The sequence below is a fragment of the Abrus precatorius genome, unplaced genomic scaffold (genome assembly GCF_003935025.1).
Source record: "Abrus precatorius isolate BTA unplaced genomic scaffold, Abrus_2018 Scaffold5, whole genome shotgun sequence".
In the NCBI taxonomy this organism is placed as follows: Eukaryota; Viridiplantae; Streptophyta; class Magnoliopsida; order Fabales; family Fabaceae; genus Abrus; species Abrus precatorius.
The window spans coordinates 8,385,648-8,400,221 of NW_020874395.1; the positions used below are offsets into that span (position 1 = coordinate 8,385,648).

Sequence of the window (14,574 nt, forward strand, 5' to 3'; positions counted from 1 at the left end):
TTCCCCCTAAAGACAAGAAGATGATTTTCAAAGCCTGGAAGAATCACACTTCAAAGTGACTAAGACAGATGCACATTAAGACCCATCATCTGCAAATTGGATAGTACCCCACTTCCTTCATGTCTTGCAGGAGTATTGACGTACGGATGGGTTTAAAAATCTCTCCATAAAAAACAAGACAAACAAGACATCCATAAAAGGGGAATCATTGCATACAAGTGGCTCTACGACTTAATAAAGTGCTCCAAAAGCAAAATAAGAAGATGTGGAAGACCAAGGAGAGTACATGGAAGAAGAAGTTGGCCAAGAAAATGGAGAAAGAGGTGATATCAAGGATGCAGAAAGAGGTGGTATCAAGGATGCAGAAAGAGGTGCAGCAACAAATGCAACAACAACATATGCAAATGCAGCAGATGCATGCATACTTTGAGCTCATGAGAGTAAGCAGTTCCACACCTCTTCCTCCTTCCCCTCTAACTCCAGCACTGCTAGTATTTGGAGTGATGCAACATTTATGCTCCTCCTCCTCCTCTACTGATGATGATGACATTGCTTTGGTGATGATTATGCCGAGTACTCGTGATAGACATTGTTATTTTATTTCTCACATTATTACTTTGTATCTCTACTCCCAAACACTTCCAATAGTCGTCAAAAGTTAGCTAAGCGAAAAGCTTCCAAGTCTCTTATTATCGTTTGTATCCAGTGTGTAAGGCCTTTTATATAGAGTGTAGAATTCAAAAATAGAATGATTTGATCTTCAAAAGATATAATTTATCCTTAAAAAAGAATATGACTTATCTATAGAGAAATATATGATTTTCTATTGTCAAATTCAAATTTTAGATTTGCTCTCGCAGGGCCTAATTGTTTCTTAAATAGGATCTCAAAAACTTTTGAAAATTTCTTAATTTAAATATCCAAGAGTAAAGCACAGTCACGCTTACCCTCAAACATAATCATGTATGTTCACGAAGCACCACCATGTTGGCTGTTAAGCAAGGTCATGCTTCTTACTATATATGACTCTACTTTCTATCAATTTTCCTTCGATTATAACCAAAATGCTTCTATAATTTGCTAGCAATCGATTAATGCTAAACTACAATAATTAATAAAGAAATAAGTATAAAATCACCCATCAAATAAGGATCAAACAAATAAAAATAAGTTATAAAAGTACTGTAAAATATAAATTTATCAATTTCCATCTCTTTTTCTATATTTGGTAAACAACTAACAAAGGTAAAGGACCCATTCAGTTGCTTGCCTAGAAAGTGTTAGAATAACTACATGAATAGGAATTTTATGGAGTGCATGGACATGTGATGGTTGTACATGAATCATGATTGCAAAAAGTTTATAAGTTTTATTTCTTTTAGTGTTGTTTGTATCAATCTAGTTTTGGGATAAGTTGAATGAATGTGGAAATATTTGAGTAGGTGAGTTGATTGACGTTCCTTGCTTGTAAGTGGTCTAGTGTCCAATACAAATGCCAACGAATGTTGTCTTTCCTTATATTGCCTTGTATGTCATGATTTTGATCCTTGAAATAATGGGAAATGAAATATGTGATGATGTGAAGTTGTTGGAATAAATCCTTTAAAGAGGTAGAGGGAACTGAGGTAAAAGGGGAAATGATATGTTGAATAATTGGATTTATGACCTTAAAGAAGAGAGAGTAACTAAGAAGCACATAAAATAGGAATAACAGAGAAGTTGAAATTTTATAACAAAATTAGGACGAACCATTCAAAATAATTTAAGATATGTGTGGTACTAAATTAAGTGACATTTTGTTGCCTAGGTGTGACAAGAACTAAGACAAGAGTAAGGAAATATTAAAGGGAAAAGAGAACTTTAGGATGTATAAGTGCAAAATGAACTAATGACTATTAGGACAATACCAAACTCTAAATTATAGTTAAAACTCCATTGAGACTAATTAATTAACTATCTCATTAAGGTTAGTAAATAAAGTAATTAAGGATTTAGTAAAGTGATTAGAAATATTTATGTTGTAAGCTTTAGATTGCTAGGCTAAGCTAGAGTAATGAAGCACCAAGGAAAAATGAGAATAATAGGCCTTGAACTAATGAGAAAATGTGTACAAGGATAAAATAAAATACTACATAGGAAATTGATTAGCATCAGGACTCAGGGATTTATTGACAAAGAAAATGTACCAATGTGAGAAAAAGAAAAAGACTTCAGTATGTATAAGTTGTGAAGTGAGAGGATAATGTTTGAGTGGAGATGTGGTGATAATTGTGTAAGTAAGAATGAATTAAATGATTGTCATGCATTATGAACATGTGAAAGAAGGAGTTGTCAAGGCTATAGTTCATGTTGACATGTCACCATTTGAGAGTTTCGTACTGTATATGGTAAAACCAACATTTAATTTTGTCAATCATATTGTGAAATAATGTTTATGCTGACACATGTCATAATTTAGTTATTTCACATTTTTTTTGGTAAAATTTATTTTAAAAAATAAAAATTCAATATTTTTGCCAATCATTTTATCAAAACTAGTGTCACGTGGATTGACACACTCCAGACGAGGCAAGTGTACCTATCGAGAAGTAATAAAGGGTTTTTAAATTAAGTTTCCAAAATATCGTCCTACAAGGATTGATTTCCAATTACTAAGAATTTTCTAATTCAATTGTTTAAGCTTCAAAGATACGAGATTAATTAAAAACAAGAATTTATAAAATCAATTATAAAACTAAGAGCAAGGAATACAGTGCACGTCTTGGTTAAACTTATAAGAGAGGAACCTAGGCATATGAGTTTTCTCATTCAATCCTTTATGTTATTTTTATGTTTAACTCTAAATCCGATTTCCTTGTGATTACCAATCATTTATACGAATACTATTAATACCCAATGGTCATGTAATATTAATATTCCTTTCTCTAAATTAACATCCCCAATGGTCATGGAAGACATCAATTTGAGAAAGCTTAAGGAACCTATGGACTTGTTAATTTAATAACGAATAGAAGAGAAAGATTGGTTTGGTCCACCTAATCCTTTGTCTCGTTTTATCCTATAGATCTATTAATTAACCGAGGTACGGTCTCCTGACGATATAATTAATTAGGATTAAGAGAGAAGCACAATCAGATAAAATCTAATCACGAAACGAAAATCAAATTTAGATTTAAACGTCAAAACCCCATAAATTCATGAACAATAGTTCACATGGCCCTAGCTATGGACTTAGTTACTCATGTTAAAGAAAAGAACTAAAATAGTCATAAACAAAGACATAAAGAAAAACAAACTAGAATGAGATGAGTTTCTGGTCTTCAAGTACAATTGCTCGAAGCTCCAAGTCTCGCCAAACATGTGCCAAGGATCCCATGCAAGAGAAAAGAGACGAAAAGTGTATCTGAGAACCAAAGATTAGATGTAAAAACGGTCTCATTTACGATGCCTGAGATCTCCTTTAGATAGGATTTGAAAACCCTAAAGACTCTTGATAATTAGACTTCTCGCAGATGAGTACGGCCGTGCAAAGCCTTAAGCACGACTGTACATGGGCTCGAAGTACCCCGTGCTTGTTGAAAAGGTCTGGACGTGATGACTGCTATGAAACTCTAATCTTCTATCAATTTAGGTCCAAAATACATCTAAAGTACACTTGCGGCATCTTTATACCAAACTACATAATTAATATATAAATTAGTGTGAACACCAAATAAAATAAAGATCAAATATAAATATATAGGTTGTAAAATAGAGCCTAATTTCGTATTTATGAAATAATAATTTCAAAAAATAATAAATTAAAAATTTATTTTTAATTTTATAATATTTAAATATAAAAGCCAAATAACTATTTTGTTTAAAAAGAATAAGGTATGCAATAATATGTTCGGCCAGCTAGATGGGATGTGAGCAGGTGTTGTGTTTCTCGTAGATGGTGACCCACCAATAAACTTCTCTTGCCAACTGCGAACACACTGCAACAGTTGCAGTCAGCATTATTCACACACAGCTTCACGTTCCCACATACCAACGCTGAATCAAACATTGTGTTTAATTAAAGCCTGAGTTTCTTGTCCTGTAATAGGCCTCATGTCATAACCCTGCACCTCTTTCTCAGCCCTTGGATCCCCTGACACACACATTCATGCTCTCCATACACAGTTATTATAAAATAAAAAGGAGTACTTGCAGATGCCTTTACAATCTAACTAGAATCGTAAGATACTGATTAAAAATTTCAATCATTTTTTATTAAAATATTATTAAATGTATGTTTATCATAATTTTAATATGTTTTCCTTCACAAATATTTTAAAAATACTAATTAATAAGACCCTTAAAATACAATTACAAAAAATATTGTTTAAAAAAGTATTACTATTATATTTTAATATGATTCCTAATTTAAGATTATTATGTTTTAAATTAGTAATTTTAATCTAACACTTATTTAACATTGAAAAAATTATTTTTTATATTTTTCATAAAAATACATGTCTCAATATAAATTTATAATTAAACTAATTTATAAATATATTTTTATTATATTTAATCTTATTGAAATTAATAGCTAAAAGTAATTTTTATTAAAATGAATTTTTTACTAATATATATTTCAGGTAAAAGCTAATAATATAATTTTTGGTAATTTTATTGTTGATTATTTCAATAAGTGTTCAAAAGATATTAATTGACAAGATTTAACTTATTTTTATTCTTATTTATCTGTTTAGAAATAAAATTTATATGAAAATTTAAGATAAAATAGAATATTATTTTTTACTAATAGTTTTTTATACATATATTAATTATAATAGTAATAATAAATATAATGTTTATAATATTTAAATAATCTAAAAAATTATAAAAATGTTGTGTAATAAAAACAAATTAAACATAATTAAATAGTGTTAGCAAAAATAATTAAATTTTTTAATATACTTTCTAACTTTTTAATTCTCTATACCTTTTTTGAATCCTTGGAGAGAGGACCCATACAAAATCTAAGTCACCCTTTGGGTTTTGACCACGACAAGAGCTAAAGCCTCTCTCTTCACCTCACATCACACAATTCACAACACAACACGACACTTCATAGTTCAGTTCCCTCTGCTCTCTCCCTCTTCCAAAGGGACCCAAAAGTTGCAAACTTTCTTTCGTTTCTCCCTCGAAGATTCCAAGTTTTCTCGCCCCTTTAGATTGTTCTTCTGTTCTGGGTCTCTTTGTATGGTGGAACTAGAGGCAGTGTTTTCTTGTGTGGAGTTAGTGGCTTATCCGACGAAGCTTTAATGGCTTTGCTTCTACTTTGTTACCTGCTTGCAATATCTGTGTCTGCTTATGGAGGTAAGTGGTTTTCTTCTCTTCATTCTGCATTTCCCTTCTATGCTTTTTCAGTTTCTATTTCTATGTTCATTTTGGTATCCCATGGCGTTTTGGTTATTAATCTATCTATTTATTTTGTTTAAGGGGTTTTCCATTTCATAATGACAAATGGGTTTCGTACCTTAGAATTCTTTAGCTTGTATTTTTTTTTGTTTTTTACCTCATTATGTTGACTTCGTCCTTTTATCATTGTACCCACTTCACCCTTGAAAGCTGTAGTTTTTGTCCTGCCCAAGATTCTTCATGTGGATATAGATTTTTTTTTTGTTCGTAACTTTGTTAAAAGTGACATTGTTTTACATGGTTAATGTTTGATCCTCTGGTGGTTATTGTATCATTATTTTGGGCACGATGGGTACTTGTATGGGTTTTAATAATGTTATTTGATTGCACTAGTAATTAGTAATTGATGTGCTTGTGTTTAGAAGAAAGGATGTATAAGATTGGGGTTAACCAGTGAAACTGAGGGGAACGAACCTTGCTCGTTGAGAATGGTGGTGCTATAAAATGAATAATTCTAAATCTTTCAATTTTTGTTCCTACAAATTCTCTTAATTACTCGACAAAGAAATTATTTACTATATTTTATATTTTTAATATAACAATATATAAACATTATCATTTAATACTTATTTTATCAAATAATAAAAAGATTACTAAGAGAATACAGCAAAGCTCTAAATATATACATCGATATTTTAGTGTCTAGCTAAGCTACTCTAGAGCGAGGGTACACAGTACACTGATAAAATCTGTAGTGTAGTTATGAGAATGGTTAAAATTTTAACAAGTTCATAATTCAATTTTTTATATGTGGAAAATATAGAAATGCTCTCACTCATATTATTTATGCATTCCAACATAATTTCACATGAGACTTCATTTTGATTATTTAATCAGTGACTTGTATATAATTATATATTATAATATAAGTTTAATCGTTAGTGTTTAATTAATAATTTTACGTACACTATCTTTTAAGGGTATAATTAAAATACGTTAAAAATTTTATAAATGTAAATTTAACGTAAAAGTTATAGCTAAATATGAATCTAATTTAAAAAGAAATCCAAAAATAATACAAGTATATGACATTTTAAGCAATTTTTTTATTTCTTTTGCTTAAAGGTAAGGTTTTGTAAGAAAATATTTTTCTACGTGCAGAATCTCCGCTCTGTACTTCCTGTTTTTTAGTGGGATTTTGGGAATAATGTTATTGCGTCCCAGCTCATCAGACAGTTCCTTTGTAGTTTGCACTTAACTACATTTTTGTTTAAAAAAAGATTTCAAAGGACTAAAATACCCTTGCTCGAGAATGCCGATGGTGGAAAATATAATCAATTGGGTGTCAATTAGAGCAAGTTAGTGACATTTTGACCAATTGGCCTTACTTCCTTGAGATTTGATAATCTAAGTACATCATTCTAATCTCTCTTCTTTTATCATGGAAAATGTAAATTAAATATTCATTTTATAATGTTAAACATGATAATCTAAGTGAATTTTTTGCAAATGTAATGTAATATGGGTGCTTTTTATACCTAAGTGTATACCCAACCAATCAGCCATCCTTTGAGTATGTTACACTCATCTTGTATCGTACAAATAAGACGCAATAAACACGTAAAATAACTTGGATTTTTTCATGATTTATGATAAGATTTTTAACTAATGAGGTTATTATTGCATGTCTCTTGCTGATTTGTGTTTCACACTAGCAAGCTGAGCAATTTCAACATCTATCCTCCCCTTGTTCTTTTGTTATTATAGTATCCTTTCCAAGCTACACTAAAATAATCCTTGTGTTAGAACTACGTGCAATTAAGCTATCCAGCTAATTAGCTTCTTCCAAGTATGGTATATTCCAGAATTTGGACTATCTACAAAAGTAGAGAGTTATAATACTCTTACTCATGTATATATTTTCATGCATTATATTTTGTAACGTAGTTATTATATTTATGATTATAAGACTGTGGAACGATGTAATTTTTCAATATTCTCTTCTAGCTGTCTCACTTGAGGAGTTGAACACTGTAGCTAAATGTAGTAACAAGTGGAAAGGTATATTGACTTGGATTGTAACATAAGTGAGCAATTCTCCTTTTCTTGAATCATAATATTCTCCAAAACTGTGTACACATCCTTAGATTTTAATGTTTTCATATTTTTGAGACACAAATAACCCATAGGTAGCCAGTTGATTTTGTCATTGATTACTGTAAAAAATACAACCCTGAGTATCGTTCTATTAGATGTCCCTTTTTTTCTTACTTTTTGGTATAAAATTATTATCCTTCGTGACTGAAGTATTCTTACTGCTGGAAAAACAAAGTAAAACCACGAGGTAGGCTCAGTTGCCAAATTAGTCTTATGTGGGTGAACTTGCGGCAATCCATGGGGATAGAAACAAGTATTTTTTTAATTACCAAATTGGTTATATCTATAGAAAGACTTGTTATGTTTTTGGCATTTCTATGGATTCATTTCCTGCGGATGTGTCTTCTTAAGAAATGATGTTCTTTCATTATTATTCATTGCTAACAAAGTAATTAATTGAATTTTTTTATTTTTCAAAAAATGTTCTTTTCTTTATCCAATAAAGATGCTGCATATAATAAACTATTTTGTTTCCATGTTAATATTGCAAATTAACAAATCATGGTAGAAAAAATTAAGACATTGAATACTTTAGTCTTCAAACTTTAATTTTTGTTTTGATTTGGGCATCTAATTCTTTTTATTTATGTTAGTCCTTTATTTTTTGTATAATTTTAATTTGGTCTTATTTGTCAAGGGATGAAAATAGGCCAAACTATTCTATTCAAAGTCTAGCATGAATTGACCTATTTAAACAATAGGCTTAATTTAAACTTTTTAAAAAGTTTAATTAATTGAATAGGTTAGGCTTGAGGTTAAGAAAAAGCTGTAATACATGATGGATGACCTATTTAGGACTCATAAAATTTATAGTTATATATTAAATAATTATATATAAATTATAATATAATATTATATTAAATAAATTAAATTTTAAAATGAATAAAATCTTAAATTAGAAACTCTAATTTTTTTTTCTTGGAGAGAAAAGTGTCTCTACTACTCCTTTGAAAAAAGAACATTGTTTGCTGGAGTCTTTTGCTTTACGTTATTGTAACTTAATTTATCTTATATGCATAACACTGATATACATTTGTGTTGTCTCAATTACATTTATTACTAGTTTAACTCATCCATCATCTTCTTTAATTGTGCATGAGTGTGTGTGTGTATATATATATATATATATGAAATATGTGATTTGAAAGTAATAAATAGGAATATATAATTTTATTATAAATGTTTAAGATGTTGAATCATTTTATGACTTATTTAGATATAAACTTTATGACTATTATTGAGACATCTATAGATGGTTTGATAATTTATTTATAAAAAGACTTAATGACCTATCTTAAGATGAAGTAGGCCATTGAAATAGCTAATAAGCCAAATTAGATTCTTAAAAGGGTTAGGCTAGACTTAATAAAAAGTCTAAGTCAAACTTCAAAATTATTAAATAAGTCAAGCGTAGCCTATTCACATCTCTATTTGTTAGTTATGGCAGTATTTTATTACCACAAATTATGATTTTGTTTATTTATTGTGGTGGTTTTCATTGCAATAATTGACAAATAGGATGAAAATGAAATCAAATAAAATGATAAAAAACTTAAAATAAAAAAAATTTAGAGAATCAAATAAAAAATAAAGTTAGAGGAGGAAAATACTAATTTTGTTAAATATTATTTTGTATCTCAGCTTATTGTACCAATTGCCCTTTTATTTTGTTTGTGAAGGTTAATTTTAGGCTGTAGCATCTGTTTGTTGAAAAATTAGTGCAAATTTCACAGCATGTCTTAAATTTTTCTCAAGGATTTATGCCTAACTGATCTTATTAGTAATTGAAGATCAACAAGTTACATGGGGTTATGTCCTTAAAAAGCAACACTATCATTGAAGAGCAGGAAAAAAAATCCTCTATTCCTTTTACACATTTAGACCTGCTGTAACATGTAGACAAACTCAATTTTCTTCATCTTCTACTTCTACATCTTTTGGATGGTTGCTGCATATGTATTGCTTTTTATACTTCTCATTCAAAGCTTTATTTAACTTTTACACATTGTTCTGAAGAGGGAAGGTTTATATCTGTTGGAAGTGAATTGTCAAGAGTCCTTTATTTGTTGGTGCTTTTCTCTGCAGATGCGTATATCGGTGTCAACATTGGCACAGATGTCACTAACATGCCAAGTCCAACAGAGATTGTAGCCCTTCTTAAGGCTCAAAGTATCCAACATGTGAGACTCTATGATGCCGACAGAGCCATGCTTCGTGCACTTGCCAACACAGGAATCCGTGTGATTGTTTCTGTTCCTAACGATGAACTACTCGGCATTGGTCAGTCCAATGCCACTGCAGCAAACTGGGTTACACGCAATGTCATAGCTCATGTTCCTGCTACCAACATTACTGCCATAGCTGTTGGATCCGAAGTCTTAACTTCCCTCCCAAACGCTGCACCAGTCCTAGTCTCAGCTCTAAAATTTATTCAAGCGGCTCTTGTTGCGGCTAATCTGGATCAACAAATTAAAGTATCTACTCCACACTCTTCTTCTGTAATCCTTGACTCATTTCCACCTTCTCAGGCATTTTTCAATAGAACTTGGGATCCTGTCATGGTTCCCTTGCTTAAATTTTTGCAATCAACAGGTTCATATCTTATGCTCAATGTATACCCTTATTATGATTACATGCAATCCAACAGTGTAATCCCTCTGGATTATGCTTTGTTCCGTCCCTTGCCTCCAAATAAGGAAGCTATTGATTCCAATACCCTTCTGCATTATACTAATGTTTTTGATGCAGTTGTTGATGCAGCTTATTTTTCAATGTCATATTTGAAGTTTACCAATATCCCTATTTTAGTCACTGAGTCAGGATGGCCTTCCAAAGGTGACTCGACTGAGCCAGATGCAACTCTTGATAATGCTAACACTTACAATAGTAACTTGATCAGGCATGTTCTTAACAATAGTGGGACTCCTAAGCAACCTGGAATCGGAATTAGTACGTATATTTATGAGCTTTATAATGAAGACTTGAGATCAGGTCCAGTGTCTGAAAATAATTGGGGGCTGTTTTATGCTAATGGGGCACCAGTGTATACCTTTCACTTATCTGGTTCTGGTACTGTATTTGCAAATGATACAACAAACCAAACCTTTTGTGTTGCTAAGAGTAGTGCTGATACTAAGATGGTTCAGGCAGCACTTGATTGGGCTTGCGGACCGGGAAAGGTGGATTGTTCGCCTTTGCTGCAGGGTCAACCATGTTATGAACCAAATAATGTAGTTGCACATGCTACTTATGCTATCAATTCATATTATCAGCAGATGGCTAAATCTACTGGGACCTGTGATTTCAAAGGAGTTGCTTCTATCACCACTACAGACCCAAGTAAGGAGTTTTTGCATACTCATAAATCATATCGCTCGAAAAGTGTGAATACATTTATTAAAGAAATTAGAACAGTATAGCTAGGGACATACTACAAAACTGGATTTTACAATGAAGAGTGCTAGGAACTCACTAAATTATTGGCTAATATTTATTAGAAACTACAAAAGTATGAGATAGAATCATTAAATTAAGAGTAGGATCCACCTTTTTTTGTCAGTTTTGATATATTTTAGTTAATAACTAGGATTGTGTTAGTCAATGTGTTACTAGCATTTCTCTCTTACAATTTGCACCCTTGCACATGTAACACATAGTTAGATTTGACTATAATAGATGTACAAGCAGTGTCGTATGGCCATTTTGCCTGCTTTTTCTTTTTACCTTTTGGAAGATTTTTGTGCGCTTTTGGCGATAATTACATTAGCCATTAACTATGCATTAACAAATTATGCTCCTGTAGTGATTGCATTCTTTTACTACATTTGGATCAAGATTAAGTATCTTAAAATTGTGAATTATTATTTTTCCATTATTACTTGTTGGGTATTTTTTGCAGCTTTACTCTTTATTGGTCATTTTCTTTTTGATTATTCTGTTACACCTTAGGAAAAGCCTTGCATTCGCAATTTTCATATTCAAGTTGCTTAGAATTTTGACTGATATTTATTGTATTATCATTGTTACAGGTCATGGTTCCTGTATATTTCCAGGAAGGTATAATTTCAATATTATGTTGATATATATATATATATATATATATATATATACACCTGATGTCATCTTTTTTATTATATGTTCTAGTATGCTAGTATCCATGTTTTAATTTGCCTGACATTAATAATGTCTTTTTCTCAATTCTCATCTCACCACCCACTAAAAGCTGACAATTTTCCCCTCCTCTTTATATTTTTGTTGTACAGTGGTGGTAAAAATGTTACAAATATAAATGGCACAGCATTGGCTCCATCGATCAATTCCACAAATTCAGGATGCTTGTCACAATATTACAGTGGTGGATTTATTACAAGTTATGTGATTCTTACTTTACTTTTGAGTGCAGTTATCTTGTAAAACTAGAATGACACGCTCTTCAACTACCTTTAAAAGGATTGCAGCATACCCAATTTTGTGCTTCTCATTAGGGCATTCAAAGGGTGGCAAGATTGGTCAAAATGTATATTGCCATTTGTAACGTGAGTTCATTATAATTTTTGTACAAACGAACCAGAAGAATTTATTTAAATTGTTGATGTAATTACCTTATTAGGGCTAATATTTTCTTATAACAATTTAATCAGAAAATCCATTAAAGTGTTCTGGACTAGTTTATCTTTCGAAATAGTTTTGGTAACTTTCTTATGGAGCTATTAGACAATTACCTTTTTTTTTTTTTTTTTTTTTTCATGCACATGAAAATCAATAGTTTACCAAATCTGTGACACATTCATGATGCCTCCATTTTAATTAAATAGCCTTGATTTCACAACTTACATAAGTTCATTCAAGAGTACAAGTATTACTAGCAATTCTAAGTTACAGTTACTATAGCTTTGTAAGTTTATTACTATTAACTATTGAAAATTAACGCTGCACTAGAAATAACTGCAAAAAAAACATTCAGCAAATAGGTGTATAATTTACTTATATCTTATTTTCTCTTCTCTTATTTAGAATAGAGAGCAAGGTGAAACAAAAGAAAAAAGGCGAAGTTCTCTACTTGAAAATAATTCTTGTTATTGAAAAGAATTCTCCAAAGGAGTTTATATTACAAGAGGAAAAGAAAATTGATCTAACAAACTAACTTGGTTAGCAAAAATTGAATACAATGGAATAAATCTTTATTAGCTAACAAAATAATAGAAAAATTCTAATAGAATAAATAGTGACTTAATATTCCCCCTCAATTGGAGCAAAAATGTTGATGAGGCCCAACTTAAGAAAATTGTGATGGAAAGCTTGTGGGAGCAGACAAAAAAGATCATCAAGTTGATTGGAGGTAGACACATGAAAAAGGTGTATAAGACCATATTAGAATTGATCGCAAGTGACATGACAATCTACATCGATATGTTTGGTGCGCTTGGAATGTTGGATTCTTAGCAATGTAGATGGCAGCGGACTTGCTATCACAATACACAGGGAATGGCGTAGTAACGTTCAGCTGTAAGTCATCACATAAAAAATTGAGTCATTGTAATTCAGAGGTCAACGAGGCCAGTGCACGATACTCAGCTTCAGATAAGGAATCAGAAACACTGGATTGTTTCTTTGACTTACAAGAAATGAGACCAGAGCCAAAGAAAACACAAAACTCAGTCACAGAATGTCTAGTGTTGATCTCGCCTGCTCAATCAGAATCGGAAAAGGCTGTAATATGAGAAAAGGTTTCAGAGGAATAAAACAAGTCAACGCCAGGACAACCCTTAAGGTATCGAACAACCCGTGTAGCAGCCTCAAAGTGGTGAATGTGGGGAGTAGCCATGAATTGACTTAATTGTTAAACTGCGAAGGATATATCCAGGAGAGTATTTGTGAGATAGAGTAGTCTTCCAATTAGGCAACGATAAGAAGAAGGATCTGAATGTAGATCACCCTGATCAACATTGAGCTTCATGGAAGGGTCAATGGGGAGGAGACTGGTTTACAACCAGATAGCCCACATTCTTCAATAAGCTCTAAACAATATTTTCTCTAGTTTAAGGAGAATTCCAGAAGTAGAGCCGGCTATTTCGAGATCAAGAAAAAATCTCAAAGAAACCAATCACGTGGAGCTGCCACAACAATAACAAATATAACTGTAGTAAGCTTAGCAACTGAAGAGAAGGTCTCAAAGTAGTTAACACCCTCTATTTAGGTAAAACTCTCGGCCACCAATCAGACTTTATATCGTTCAATGGACCCATCAGCCTTGTGCTTAATTTTGTAGACCCATCTACATCCAATTGGATGTTTTTCAAGAGAAAGTTTGACCAAGGACCATGTATTTGTGGTTGTCAAGGCAGTAAGTTCAGTAGCCATGGCCTCCTTCTAGCAGTCTAATTGAGAAGCTTCTTGGAAAGATAAAGGTTCAGCTTGAACAGATATGGAATTACAAAAAGAAACAAAAGAAGGTGAGCATTTTGAATAAAAAAATAAGAAGATAAAGGATAAAGACAAGTGGAATTTTCGGGATGGGTATAAGGTAGTTGAGAGACATTATTGCCACAAAAATAGTCCTGCAAATACAAAGGAGTTTTCTTTTGCCTTGTAGAGAAACGTGTGTTAGGAACTGGATTCTCAATTTGTGGTACCATGAGCATGTTGTTGTTTATAGGTGAATTGTTAGTTTCATTTATCAAGGGTTGACCTTGACAAATAAGTTGAAAAGGTGATAGAAGTTCATCAAAGAAGGATGCATCACAGATTAGGATAGCATTGGGATTTGAATTAACTTGTATATCTTTTACATTATTTGAATAGTGAAATGGGAAAATATTTTCACAAAAGTCAATATTTCTAAAGAGGAAAGTGGTACTGGTATGCAGGCTATAAAGTAGATAATCTTTGGTTCTAGTCTTATACCCGAGGAAAACACATTTAGAAGCTCTTTTGTCCAATTTTGTCCTACTCGAGGTGATGGTACAAGCATAGGCCAAGCACCCAAAAGTTCTAAGACATGACAAATCAAGTTTTTCAAGATAAACATTT

General features: G+C 31.6%; 1 protein-coding gene across 1 annotated transcript; it reads left to right on the forward strand.

The window, feature by feature from the left end:
* Positions 1–5,248: 5,248 nt before the first annotated feature.
* On the forward strand, positions 5,249–12,016 carry LOC113867945 (glucan endo-1,3-beta-glucosidase 3-like). The gene is made up of 4 exons (XM_027503461.1): positions 5,249–5,346; positions 9,631–10,884; positions 11,574–11,601; positions 11,808–12,016. The coding sequence occupies exons 1-4, from the start codon at positions 5,292–5,294 to the stop codon at positions 11,956–11,958; spliced, it is 1,488 nt and encodes a 495-aa protein (XP_027359262.1). The 5' UTR covers positions 5,249–5,291; the 3' UTR covers positions 11,959–12,016.
* The last annotated feature ends 2,558 nt before the right edge of the window (positions 12,017–14,574 follow it).

Coding starts and splice junctions, on each gene's coding strand:
- LOC113867945 (XM_027503461.1), top strand. CDS start 5,292: ATGGCTTTGCTTCTACTTTGTTACCTGCTTGCAATATCTGTGTCTGCT. Junction 5,347..9,630: donor ATCTGTGTCTGCTTATGGAG/GTAAGTGGTTTT, acceptor TTTTCTCTGCAG/ATGCGTATATCGGTGTCAAC. Junction 10,885..11,573: donor TATCACCACTACAGACCCAA/GTAAGGAGTTTT, acceptor TCATTGTTACAG/GTCATGGTTCCTGTATATTT.